General features: G+C 52.7%; 1 protein-coding gene across 1 annotated transcript in view; it reads right to left on the reverse strand.

Annotated features, from left to right (window-relative positions):
• Window positions 1–13,799, reverse strand: part of LOC138762390 (uncharacterized) — a 63,724-nt gene that overhangs the window by 28,926 nt on the left and 20,999 nt on the right. Inside the window, exons 16-24 of the mRNA XM_069936156.1 lie at window positions 13,039–13,277; window positions 11,857–11,965; window positions 10,675–10,730; window positions 10,171–10,240; window positions 9,419–9,483; window positions 9,206–9,342; window positions 8,913–8,972; window positions 6,566–6,620; window positions 5,218–5,307 (exon numbers count right to left, since the gene is read on the reverse strand). Of these exons, the coding sequence (XP_069792257.1) occupies window positions 5,218–5,307; window positions 6,566–6,620; window positions 8,913–8,972; window positions 9,206–9,342; window positions 9,419–9,483; window positions 10,171–10,240; window positions 10,675–10,730; window positions 11,857–11,965; window positions 13,039–13,277 (881 nt within the window). The remainder of the gene's footprint in view (window positions 1–5,217; window positions 5,308–6,565; window positions 6,621–8,912; window positions 8,973–9,205; window positions 9,343–9,418; window positions 9,484–10,170; window positions 10,241–10,674; window positions 10,731–11,856; window positions 11,966–13,038; window positions 13,278–13,799) is intronic.

Genomic DNA, 13,799 nt, shown 5'->3' on the forward strand with positions numbered 1-13,799 from the left:
TTGCCGAGGTTGCCCCCTGCAGTAGGCCGGCGCTACACTCCCGCAGGTGCCGAGGTTGCCCCCTGCAGTAGGCCGGTCGCGGTACACTCCCGCAGGTGCCGAGGTTGCCCCCTGCAGTAGGCCGGCGGTACACTCCCGCAGGTGCCGAGGTTGCCCCCTGCAGTAGGCCGGCGGTACACTCCCGCAGGTGCCGAGGTTGCCCCCTGCAGTAGGCCGGCGGTACACTCCCGCAGGTGCCGAGGTTGCCCCCTGCAGTAGGCCGGCGGTACACTCCCGCAGGTGCCGAGGTTGCCCCCTGCAGTAGGCCGGCGGTACACTCCCGCAGGTGCCGAGGTTGCCCCCTGCAGTAGGCCGGCGGTACACTCCCGCAGGTGCCGAGGTTGCCCCCTGCAGTAGGCCGGTCGGTACACTCCCGCAGGTGCCGAGGTTGCCCCCTGCAGTAGGCCGGCGGTACACTCCCGCAGGTGCCGAGGTTGCCCCCTGCAGTAGGCCGGCGGTACACTCCCGCAGGTGCCGAGGTTGCCCCCTGCAGTAGGCCGGCGGTACACTCCCGCAGGTGCCGAGGTTGCCCCCTGCAGTAGGCCGGCGGTACACTCCCGCAGGTGCCGAGGTTGCCCCCTGCAGTAGGCCGGCGGTACACTCCCGCAGGTGCCGAGGTTGCCCCCTGCAGTAGGCCGGCGGTACACTCCCGCAGGTGCCGAGGTTGCCCCCTGCAGTAGGCCGGCGGTACACTCCCGCAGGTGCCGAGGTTGCCCCCTGCAGTAGGCCGGCGGTACACTCCCGCAGGTGCCGAGGTTGCCCCCTGCAGTAGGCCGGCGGTACACTCCCGCAGGTGCCGAGGTTGCCCCCTGCAGTAGGCCGGCGGTACACTCCCGCAGGTGCCGAGGTTGCCCCCTGCAGTAGGCCGGCGGTACACTCCCGCAGGTGCCGAGGTTGCCCCCTGCAGTAGGCCGGCGGTACACTCCCGCAGGTGCCGAGGTTGCCCCCTGCAGTAGGCCGGCGGTACACTCCCGCAGGTGCCGAGGTTGCCCCCTGCAGTAGGCCGGCGGTACACTCCCGCAGGTGCCGAGGTTGCCCCCTGCAGTAGGCCGGCGGTACACTCCCGCAGGTGCCGAGGTTGCCCCCTGCAGTAGGCCGGCGGTACACTCCCGCAGGTGCCGAGGTTGCCCCCTGCAGTAGGCCGGCGGTACACTCCCGCAGGTGCCGAGGTTGCCCCCTGCAGTAGGCCGGCGGTACACTCCCGCAGGTGCCGAGGTTGCCCCCTGCAGTAGGCCGGCGGTACACTCCCGCAGGTGCCGAGGTTGCCCCCTGCAGTAGGCCGGCGGTACACTCCCGCAGGTGCCGAGGTTGCCCCCTGCAGTAGGCCGGCGGTACACTCCCGCAGGTGCCGAGGTTGCCCCCTGCAGTAGGCCGGCGGTACACTCCCGCAGGTGCCGAGGTTGCCCCCTGCAGTAGGCCGGCGGTACACTCCCGCAGGTGCCGAGGTTGCCCCCTGCAGTAGGCCGGCGGTACACTCCCGCAGGTGCCGAGGTTGCCCCCTGCAGTAGGCCGGCGGTACACTCCCGCAGGTGCCGAGGTTGCCCCCTGCAGTAGGCCGGCGGTACACTCCCGCAGGTGCCGAGGTTGCCCCCTGCAGTAGGCCGGCGGTACACTCCCGCAGGTGCCGAGGTTGCCCCCTGCAGTAGGCCGGCGGTACACTCCCGCAGGTGCCGAGGTTGCCCCCTGCAGTAGGCCGGCGGTACACTCCCGCAGGTGCCGAGGTTGCCCCCTGCAGTAGGCCGGCGGTACACTCCCGCAGGTGCCGAGGTTGCCCCCTGCAGTAGGCCGGCGGTACACTCCCGCAGGTGCCGAGGTTGCCCCCTGCAGTAGGCCGGCGGTACACTCCCGCAGGTGCCGAGGTTGCCCCCTGCAGTAGGCCGGCGGTACACTCCCGCAGGTGCCGAGGTTGCCCCCTGCAGTAGGCCGGCGGTACACTCCCGCAGGTGCCGAGGTTGCCCCCTGCAGTAGGCCGGCGGTACACTCCCGCAGGTGCCGAGGTTGCCCCCTGCAGTAGGCCGGCGGTACACTCCCGCAGGTGCCGAGGTTGCCCCCTGCAGTAGGCCGGCGGTACACTCCCGCAGGTGCCGAGGTTGCCCCCTGCAGTAGGCCGGCGGTACACTCCCGCAGGTGCCGAGGTTGCCCCCTGCAGTAGGCCGGCGGTACACTCCCGCAGGTGCCGAGGTTGCCCCCTGCAGTAGGCCGGCGGTACACTCCCGCAGGTGCCGAGGTTGCCCCCTGCAGTAGGCCGGCGGTACACTCCCGCAGGTGCCGAGGTTGCCCCCTGCAGTAGGCCGGCGGTACACTCCCGCAGGTGCCGAGGTTGCCCCCTGCAGTAGGCCGGCGGTACACTCCCGCAGGTGCCGAGGTTGCCCCCTGCAGTAGGCCGGCGGTACACTCCCGCAGGTGCCGAGGTTGCCCCCTGCAGTAGGCCGGCGGTACACTCCCGCAGGTGCCGAGGTTGCCCCCTGCAGTAGGCCGGCGGTACACTCCCGCAGGTGCCGAGGTTGCCCCCTGCAGTAGGCCGGCGGTACACTCCCGCAGGTGCCGAGGTTGCCCCCTGCAGTAGGCCGGCGGTACACTCCCGCAGGTGCCGAGGTTGCCCCCTGCAGTAGGCCGGCGGTACACTCCCGCAGGTGCCGAGGTTGCCCCCTGCAGTAGGCCGGCGGTACACTCCCGCAGGTGCCGAGGTTGCCCCCTGCAGTAGGCCGGCGGTACACTCCCGCAGGTGCCGAGGTTGCCCCCTGCAGTAGGCCGGCGGTACACTCCCGCAGGTGCCGAGGTTGCCCCCTGCAGTAGGCCGGCGGTACACTCCCGCAGGTGCCGAGGTTGCCCCCTGCAGTAGGCCGGCGGTACACTCCCGCAGGTGCCGAGGTTGCCCCCTGCAGTAGGCCGGCGGTACACTCCCGCAGGTGCCGAGGTTGCCCCCTGCAGTAGGCCGGCGGTACACTCCCGCAGGTGCCGAGGTTGCCCCCTGCAGTAGGCCGGCGGTACACTCCCGCAGGTGCCGAGGTTGCCCCCTGCAGTAGGCCGGCGGTACACTCCCGCAGGTGCCGAGGTTGCCCCCTGCAGTAGGCCGGCGGTACACTCCCGCAGGTGCCGAGGTTGCCCCCTGCAGTAGGCCGGCGGTACACTCCCGCAGGTGCCGAGGTTGCCCCCTGCAGTAGGCCGGCGGTACACTCCCGCAGGTGCCGAGGTTGCCCCCTGCAGTAGGCCGGCGGTACACTCCCGCAGGTGCCGAGGTTGCCCCCTGCAGTAGGCCGGCGGTACACTCCCGCAGGTGCCGAGGTTGCCCCCTGCAGTAGGCCGGCGGTACACTCCCGCAGGTGCCGAGGTTGCCCCCTGCAGTAGGCCGGCGGTACACTCCCGCAGGTGCCGAGGTTGCCCCCTGCAGTAGGCCGGCGGTACACTCCCGCAGGTGCCGAGGTTGCCCCCTGCAGTAGGCCGGCGGTACACTCCCGCAGGTGCCGAGGTTGCCCCCTGCAGTAGGCCGGCGGTACACTCCCGCAGGTGCCGAGGTTGCCCCCTGCAGTAGGCCGGCGGTACACTCCCGCAGGTGCCGAGGTTGCCCCCTGCAGTAGGCCGGCGGTACACTCCCGCAGGTGCCGAGGTTGCCCCCTGCAGTAGGCCGGCGGTACACTCCCGCAGGTGCCGAGGTTGCCCCCTGCAGTAGGCCGGCGGTACACTCCCGCAGGTGCCGAGGTTGCCCCCTGCAGTAGGCCGGCGGTACACTCCCGCAGGTGCCGAGGTTGCCCCCTGCAGTAGGCCGGCGGTACACTCCCGCAGGTGCCGAGGTTGCCCCCTGCAGTAGGCCGGCGGTACACTCCCGCAGGTGCCGAGGTTGCCCCCTGCAGTAGGCCGGCGGTACACTCCCGCAGGTGCCGAGGTTGCCCCCTGCAGTAGGCCGGCGGTACACTCCCGCAGGTGCCGAGGTTGCCCCCTGCAGTAGGCCGGCGGTACACTCCCGCAGGTGCCGAGGTTGCCCCCTGCAGTAGGCCGGCGGTACACTCCCGCAGGTGCCGAGGTTGCCCCCTGCAGTAGGCCGGCGGTACACTCCTGCAGGTGCCGAGGTTGCCCCCTGCAGTAGGCCGGCGGTACACTCCTGCAGGTGCCGAGGTTGCCCCCTGCAGTAGGCCGGCGGTACACTCCTGCAGGTGCCGAGGTTGCCCCCTGCAGTAGGCCGGCGGTACACTCCTGCAGGTGCCGAGGTTGCCCCCTGCAGTAGGCCGGCGGTACACTCCTGCAGGTGCCGAGGTTGCCCCCTGCAGTAGGCCGGCGGTACACTCCTGCAGGTGCCGAGGTTGCCCCCTGCAGTAGGCCGGCGGTACACTCCCGCAGGTGCCGAGGTTGCCCCCTGCAGTAGGCCGGCGGTACACTCCCGCAGGTGCCGAGGTTGCCCCCTGCAGTAGGCCGGCGGTACACTCCCGCAGGTGCCGAGGTTGCCCCCTGCAGTAGGCCGGCGGTACACTCCCGCAGGTGCCGAGGTTGCCCCCTGCAGTAGGCCGGCGGTACACTCCCGCAGGTGCCGAGGTTGCCCCCTGCAGTAGGCCGGCGGTACACTCCCGCAGGTGCCGAGGTTGCCCCCTGCAGTAGGCCGGCGGTACACTCCCGCAGGTGCCGAGGTTGCCCCCTGCAGTAGGCCGGCGGTACACTCCTGCAGGTGCCGAGGTTGCCCCCTGCAGTAGGCCGGCGGTACACTCCTGCAGGTGCCGAGGTTGCCCCTTGTACCACCACACCCTATGACGGAATTGTGTACTTATCTTGGCAGTTCGCATCCCAGGGCTGGCCACCGCTCGCTCGATTCCTGCGCGCTTGCGCTCATAAACCGCATACTTTTTTAAAAAATGTCCATGGCCTGTTCGGACGGGCGTAAGTCGGGGAGTACTGTGTGGATGCAAAGTGTGTCGATAAAGAAGACCTCATAAATGCATTATGAGCGGTCCTTCCCATCCCATTAAAAGCTAACTGATCTTCTCCAAGGGAATGAATGTTTCTTTGTCGACGACCCCAGTGGTATTTTTGACAGTAATAATGGGAGAATTACAACTTAAAAAAAATTCAGCGAGCTCATCATTGGGTGCAAGGTGGGTGGCGCTGCCCGTCCGGTTGAGGCTCTCGTTCGGCGTCTGCATCTCCGCGAGAGCCCCTGCTCCTGGGAACGTGTCCGGATTCCGGACCCACCAGTCTTCCCGAGAGACCGGGACGCCGCCGCCGCCGCCGCCACTCGCTCTGCGCCGGCCGGTGCAGCGGCTCCTGCTCTGAGATTCAGGCATCACCAAGGAATGATGTCAAACCCTAGACAAGAACATATTGGCTACAATTCACTCCGGAATGAACAGAGGTGCAGAGAAGTTAAAATCTTTCCCGTCACCTTTCGTCCTTCCCAGCAATGCAGTCAGCGCCCTTTCTCTCTAAATATTTGAAATGCTGAGTTCATTCAAAAGATATACATCGTGTTTTTGAAAAAAATATCATACAAACTGTGAATACGTCACCGTCACGTTGCATCGATCGAGCCCAGTGTTCGGAGCCGAATACAGAGAACAACATCGCCCCATGTTTCTTTTATAGACTCGTCATTTGCAAAAAGTTTCGATTCCTGCAACAGGATGCAACAAATAATGAAGTCTCTAGGCGAGGGAGTGTCAGCTTGGACACGGCCGACTCCTAGACTGTATTGATGCTATTTTTCTGTTTGGTCATTTTAAATGATGACCAAATACTGCAACTCAAGCAGTATTGGAACAGGAAATAGAGCTCGGGTTGAAGATCCTTAATCAGAAGGGGGAAAAGGCACAAAAAAAAACAAGTTCGCTTTAGATTTTTAAAAATTCGGTAACTTTCTGATATTCTTTTCCCAATCTCATCCTGGATTCATTCTTTTCCATTCCTCCCCTACCTTGGTTACTTCGAACCAGAAACAAGACAGCAGAGAACCAGGCCCTTCAGCCCATCTGGTCGGCACCAGATTATTATTCTGCCTGGTCCAACTGACCTGCACCTGGACCACAGCCCTCCCCATCCATGTACCTATCCAATTTTTCTTTTGTCTTAAATGTCGAAATTAAGCCGGCCTCGACCACTTCAGCTGGCAATTCCTCCCACTATACTCTGCGTGAAGAAGTTGTCTCTAATGTTTCCTTTAAACATTTCACCTTTCACCCTTAATCCATGTCCTCTGGTTCTGGAATCACCTAATCTCAGTGGGAAAAGTCTGCTTGCATTGAATCTTGTCTACACCCTTCATAATTTTGTAGACCTCTATCAAATCTTTGGCACTCCGGGGAATAAACTCCAAACCTATTCAACCTTTTCCCATTCCTCAGCTTCTCAAGTCCCAGCAACATCTTTGTAAACCTTCTCTGCACTCTTTCAGTCTTATTTGTATCTTTCCTGCAGTTAGGTGACCAAAACTGCACACAATAGATTCCCCCACCTATTTTCAGCTGCCCATCACCTCCCCACCTTGTCTCTTCTCCCCTCTCCTACATCTGCATTTTTTTCCTTCTTGTTTCCATCTATCACCTACCAGCCTTTGGCATACGAACCAAACTGCTGGAGGAATTCAGTGGGTCATTTAGCATCTGTGGAGGCAAGAAGCAGTTAAGGGAAGATACCAAATGTGAAAATGTGAGAGGGAGGGGTGAGATGAGGGCTGATAGGTGGAACTAATCGATGTGGGGAATAATTGCAAATGGAGCCAGGTGGAGGAAGGGGATGTTTTGATATAGAGGCTGGTGGGAGATCATTGAAAATAAGCCAAAGAAAAATCAAGAACAAATGAATCCAGGTGGCAGAGCTGAACATGGTGACATGGAGGCTGGAAGGTGATGGGTCTTTCTTCTTTGGCTTGGCTTCGCAGACAAAGATTTATGGAGGGGTAGAATGTCCACGTCAGTAGCAGGCTCGTTTGTGGCTGACAAGTCCAATGCGGGACAGGCAGACACGGTTGAAGCGGTTGCAGGGGAAAATTGGTTGGTTGGGGTTGGGTGTTGGGTTTTTCCTCCTTTGTCTTTTGTCAGTGAGGTGGGCTCTGCGGTCTTCTTCGAAGAAGGTTGCTGCCCGCCGAACTGTGAGGCGCCAAGATGCACGGTTTGAGGCGATATCAGCCCACTGGCAGGCACCAAGAGATTTCTTTAGGCAGTCCTTGTACCTCTTCCTTGATACACCTCTGTCACGGTGGCCAGTGGAGAGCTCGCCATATAACACGATCTTGGGAAGGTGATGGTCCTCCATTCTGGAGGATAAAACTCAGATAAAAGAGATGTTTTTTTTATTTAAAAAATTTAGACATAACAGCATTGTAACAGGTCAATTCAGCACATGAGCCCCTGCTACCCAAGTACACCCAAATGATCTGCAACCCCATTTGGTTTTGAACAGTGGGAGAAAACCAAAGCCCCTGGGGAAAACCCATGCAGACATGGGGAGAATGTACAAACTACTTACAGTGTGGGATTTGAACCTGTCCCAATTGCCAGTGCTGTTACACTGTGGAAAACTACGTTAACTGTGCTGTCCCTTTAAGTATTCCTTTGTGGTTTAATGGATGGCTCAGAAATTTATATTTTTTATTGAAAATTTCAGACTTTATCAGGAACACATGTAACTTTGAAAATTTTAAATGGCTTCAAATCTGAAACAAAACCAAGAAATGCTGTAATGCTTTATCTGACAAAATGTTTTAGACCTGAAATGTTAACCTTTTCTCCTTCCGCAGATGCTGCTTCACCTGATGAGTGTTTCCTACTATTCCACCCCATTTCTTTCAAAGGCAGTAAACCATTTGGTTTGGTAGATTTTAAACTAGTTGTCATGCTCGTATACTTCTGTCGACTTTGTTATTCTACATACAGGCAACCTTCAACCCCCGCCCCCAATCTCCCACTTTACATGAGTATTATGTTCCTAGAAAATAGTCCGTATTGTGAATTTCCATACTGTAAAAATCATAATCTTTGCATGCTTCAAGAAAAGTGAGAAATTTTTTTCATTTAACTTCTGTAAGAGCGAAATTTTTCCATATCTAAAATTTTTGAGTAGTAGTTGATTAATTTTGTAAGTGTGAATTTCCATCATCCAAGTGCCTTTAATAAAGAAGTTACCTCTAAATGGGGAACTATTGGGCATGAAATTGTCAAGTTTTAGAAAGGAGTATGTTTGGTGAAGAAAAAAAATCAGTGGTCAAGATTTTAAATATTAATGTGAAGAATTGAATCAATTTATGACATATAAAAAATAAATTATGGCATATTAGTTCTGCCTTTTATGAGCAAATAAGCTAACCCTTATTTGAATGTTGGTCACACTAGACACACTAATTTACAAGGATACTGTGAATGTAGGAAGAGTATTAAAAACAGGTTTGCTAAGGTAAGAAGCTCTTCATGATGACTTACAAGTTGAAACTATTCTTGGTAAAGTGTATTGAAGAGTTTTAATGAGATTAAATAGAAAGGACACAAATTTTCCAGCAGGTAGCATCATTCACTAATATATATGAAATCAGTTCTGAGGAGCCAAAGTAGCCACTGCAACTTGGTGCCTCACCATCTTGGAAAACTGTTTCAGTAAAATGAGTGAAGTATATTGTTGCTTTACTCCATCCTGGCCCACCTGGAGAACAACACCTCATATGCAATGCTGCTGTTCATTGATTTCAGCTCGATGTTTAATACGTTCATTCACCAGAGGCTGGTGGAGAAGTTGTCCTCGCTGGGAGTCAACACCCCTTTCTGTAACTGGATCCTGGACTTCCTAACAGTAAGACCACAGTCTGTCCGAGTCGGTAGCAGAATATTGAGCAGCGTCACGCTGAGCACCTCAGGGCTATGTACTCAGCCCACTCCTGTTCACTCTACTGACCCATGACTCACATCACCAGATTCAGCTCCAACAGTGTCATCAGTTTTGTAGATGACACAACAGTAGTTGGCCTTATCAGTAATAAGAATGAGTCACACTACAGAGAAAGGGTGTAAAATCTCATGAAATGGTGTGAGAGTAACAACCTGAGTCTCAACGTGGACAAGGCGAAGGAGATGATCGTGGACTTCAGGAGGACCAGGAATGATCATCCACCACTACACATCAACAACTCTGTAGTAGAGTGGATAGCACCAAGTTCCTTGGAGTTCACCTAACTAGTGACCTATTGTGGACACTCAACATTTTCCTCAGTTATCAGGAAGGTGCAACAGTGGCTGTACTTCCTGAGAAGACTGAAGCAATCACCATTATGCCAACCTTCTATATGAGCTCTATCCAGAGTGTTCTGGCTCTGTGTATCACAGTGTGCTACAGTTGCTGCAGAAAAATGAACTGGAGGTCAATCCATGAGTGGCAGAGAGGATCACTGGAGTCTTTCTCCCCCCCCCCCCACCTCCGTTGTCTGAAGAGGGTGCGCAAAATCTTTCCGTCATGCATACAGCATCTTTCAGCTGCTCCCTTCAGGGAAGAAATACAGGAGTACCAGAGCCAGCACCACCAGACTGAGGAACAGTTTCTTCCCATGGGCAATGAGAATGCTGAATGACCAAAGGAACTGCTCACACTAACCATCTGAGACTCTCATTTGTACAAAGCAATATATATCTTTATTTATTTATTTTTATAAATACAATACTTGTCCTGTATATGTACTGTTTGTCTGGGTGTGTGTTATGTCTTCATGTTTTTGGACTGAGGACCAGAGAAAGCTGTTTCATTGGGTTGTACTTGTACAATCAGATGACAATAAATTTGACTTGAAATTAAAAGTATTTATTTTCAGCACTTTTAGAACAGTGAATGTCCAACAAAAATGTTGGTGGAAGCAGAACACAGTATCTAATGATATCCACTTCTTCTAAAACTGGCCAAAGATAAAGGATTATGATTAAGAATAGTAAATTGTAAGATTCTAATTGACTGGGAATACACTGAATGATGAAGGACAAAAAGAACCAGATGGGGGAGGGGATAGGAAAGGTAGGCCAAGGCAGAGGAACCTAGATGGATCTATGTGGGTGAAGAGCCAATTGGGGGAAAGTATTGAAATTAGGTGGGGAAGAATGGAATGGAAAAGTTGAACAAAATGACTGAGAAGCTAGGTGGATTGGTAGCAGGGGGAAAGGGACATAGGAGTGTAGTTACCTGAAACTGGAAAATTCATTGTTCAAATCATTTGAGTTGTACACTGTCCATGTGTGAACGGCAGCCCGTGCTGTAATAAAACAAACTTGTAAGCGTACTTACAACAGTTTCTTTATTCAACCTTGATAACGCTAGCAGGAGTGAGGGGTACAAAAAAAGAGTTCAGTAACTCATTCTCTGCACTGAGATCCACACAAAGCATACAAAATGTTCACCTCACTTTTATACATCTTTGGGCAGGGGTCTGTATGAGACCCTACATGTTTCACACATCTGGCAATACTTGTTTTTACACAAGTTCTCTTGTGTTGTCTGCAGATGGCTGGGAAAAGTTAGGGTGGCCTTACTCTTGGTGTATTTACATTATTTGTGGTGTTAGTTACCATCTCACTACAGCACAGGGAAGGCCATGTTAGAAGGCAATTACATTCCCACATTGTTACAAGGCAACTACTGTATTTTCTCACCTAATTCATTAACCTTTTTTAAAATTTATTCTTTTACCAGCATTTTCTGTTTTGCTCCAGATTCCAGCATCTGCAGTCACTTCTATCTCATCTCTAGTTTTAAGGAACAATGAGGGTGGGCAGGAATGCACTGGAGTATGAGATTACATGTAATTGTGTGAGACAAGGGTCGCTCTGGATGAAATCACCTGGATGATGGCTTTATTATTGGGCAAAGGGGGAAAAAAAACCCTCGGGGCAGAAAAATGCCCATCAAATCAAGCAGTCAGCAGAGGAAAAAAGTGGAATTAATATTTCAGTTTGATAAGCTACAGCAGAGATTGCCAGCTCCTGAGATTTTCTTCATTTTGTGACCAGTCCCATTCCCTTGCTGACATGTCTGTCCAAGGTCTCATGTACTGCCAGACTGACATTTTCTGACTGGGCACCCTCCAACCAGATGGCATTAATATTGGCTCCTCTGGCTTTTGTTAAAATCCCCCAACACCACCTTCTTCCCCGTCCTCTCTCCATTCCCTACCTCCTTTTGCACAGACATCATGAATTCTACCTCGTCCCTTATCACATCCAATTAGCACCTTTTGTTGGTCTGGATTCCTCTCCCATTGTTTGAATTCTGAAACTTTCCGATAGATGCTGCTTCTACCTTTTCTGGTTTTTCCTTGAAGGAGGACTCGGGCCCGAAACATTGGGAATACATCTTTGTAAAATGGATGCTGAAAAGACCAGCTGAGTTTCTCCAGCATTTCAGTATTTTTACTACAAACACAGCGACTGCACCCTATCGTGTTTGCCCCTCTCTTGCTCACCTTTGGCTAACTTGCATGCCTTACTTCGCAACTCACCATCTTCTCAGCTCATCCGAGCATGAACTTAGCCCTCCCACCTGAACAACATATATTCTGCCTGGGAAGTCTAAAATCCGACGGCTAATCCCGATCCAGTTCCACTCTTTCCATCTGTCCTTCACTTGCTCCTGTTCTAACTTCACACTTTCCCGCCCCATCCCCTTTTCCTTCCTCGCCTATCCATCTCTCCGTCCCCAATTTCATTCATCACGCAGCTCAAACCCCAAACGTTTCAGATGCTGGAATCTCGAGCAACTAATAATTCTTGTTCATTTTGCCAGCATCCCCTTGCTTCAGCCCCTTTCCTCCCCATTTTTATGAGCCCACTTTCCTTCCCACTTCAGGCTCTCGATAAACGTTGACTGGCCCACTGAGTCTCTGTCTCCGGATTTCCATAATCCGCAGTTTCTGTGTGTTCTCTCCCTGTCACATTTGTGGCCCGAAATGTGAAATTGATTACACCATCAACACATGATTTACCTGTTGAACATCAGCATGTCTTTATTTCTCTGCTTCCATTATTCCACCATTTCGCACCTGCATACAACGCTCGCATGCCCTTTTTACTTCTGGTCAGGTTAATACCTCAATCTCTATCTACATACATCTCATGCATATTCATTATCATGACATCCCTCCTTTCACCGGAAATAAACTTTATATCTTTGTGTCTTAACCTTTCAATCTAAGTGTATATCTTGTATGAATATCACCGAACATAATACATTGCTGTGTTTCTTTCTGCTTAAATGCAAACACTTTAACACTATCAATAGCATTTTTCTGCCTTCAAACCAACAAAAACAACATCAAATTCCCTCTTCACAAAATGTAACGTAACCATGTTATAACCAAATGTAATCTAATGGCTCAACATTTCTCCTGTAGTTATACTAATACAATGGTCACCTCATATGCAAAATGTACACGTTTAAAATTATACTTTTTTTTCATTTAATACCAAATAGTCGACCAAATCAAAAATGCAATTCTTACAGCACTCATACATGTACTTTATGATGTATTTATCAAAATTACTGTCCAAATGTTCCCCTTATCATTCCTCTTCCTGCATCAAAATACTTCTGATTGTTGGTTATTGCTACTGATGGTCCAAAGTCAAACCATGTCAAGTATAAAATAAATATTGGGCGCACAGTTTTCTTTTTCTAATAATGCTAAACACAACAAAACAGCGATGATCCAGGTAATCATAGCACAACTTCGCAAAGGACTCTTTCTCAGAGTTCGCGATAGTTTCTTTCCTGACCTCCACATATACACATTCACTGCATTTTTCACAAGGGCAACTTTTTTTTTCCACAATCATCACACATTTCCACTTTTCCTTGGCGTGTATCATTACTGCACTTCCACCAAATCAATGCACTTTTTTTTCTTCATTCAAACTCATTCTAACTATCACAAATTTTCACTTTCATGATAATGCGGGCACGATTAGAAAAATGGCACAAAATCTTCATATCGCTTAGGTGGTTTCCTGACCCGTCTTATCCTTCCTGCAATGCTACTGTCGCGACTTGGTTGCTCACCCTTAGCACCGGAAAAACTGCTCGCTACGGCCTCTGGTGTTGCTAGTACTCTGGCCACTTCATCGGGAAAACTGGTAACTACCTTTGGAACGTCGTCTGGTCCCTCAGGTTGAGCAACTCGTACTGGATTTCCAACCATTTCACTCGGTGCTGCTCTGGATTGGTACTTTTTGACATCAGACCCATTTCTTTTGTAGAGGACTCCAACTGGAGACCTGACTGTCACCATACTGCCGCTTCTGGATACAACAGTGTAAGGTTGATGGTAATAAGGTGTGTCTAGCTTACCACCACTCTCTTGCCTCACAAGAACATTATCTCCGGGCATGATGTCTGAGTACCTGGCCCCACGTCTCGAGTCTGCATCCAGCTTTCCTGCCCCCTTCTTTTCAGCATCGTGGTCCCTCATCTCCTGGTCATCCCTGATTTCCTTCAGTTTGGGCATTTCTGTGCGGAATTTCCTCCCGAAGAGTACTTCTGCTGGACTTTTTCCTGTGGTTGCATTAGGGATTGCCCGATAGACAGCTATATAGGATAACAATGCTTCTCTTCAGTTCTATCCTTCTGCATGAGCGATCCGTAGTCGTTTTTCGATGGACTGATTTTATCTCTCTACTTCTCCGTTGGCTTGCGGCCATTTAGGAGTTACTTTGTGATGGTGGATGCCTGTGGTCCTCATATATTCAGCAAATGTCTCTGAGATGAACTGTGGACCATTGTCAGAGTATAGCGTAACAGGCAATCCATGTCTCGCGAAGATC

The sequence above is a fragment of the Narcine bancroftii genome, chromosome 4, assembly GCF_036971445.1.
Source record: "Narcine bancroftii isolate sNarBan1 chromosome 4, sNarBan1.hap1, whole genome shotgun sequence".
Classification (NCBI taxonomy): Eukaryota; Metazoa; Chordata; class Chondrichthyes; order Torpediniformes; family Narcinidae; genus Narcine; species Narcine bancroftii.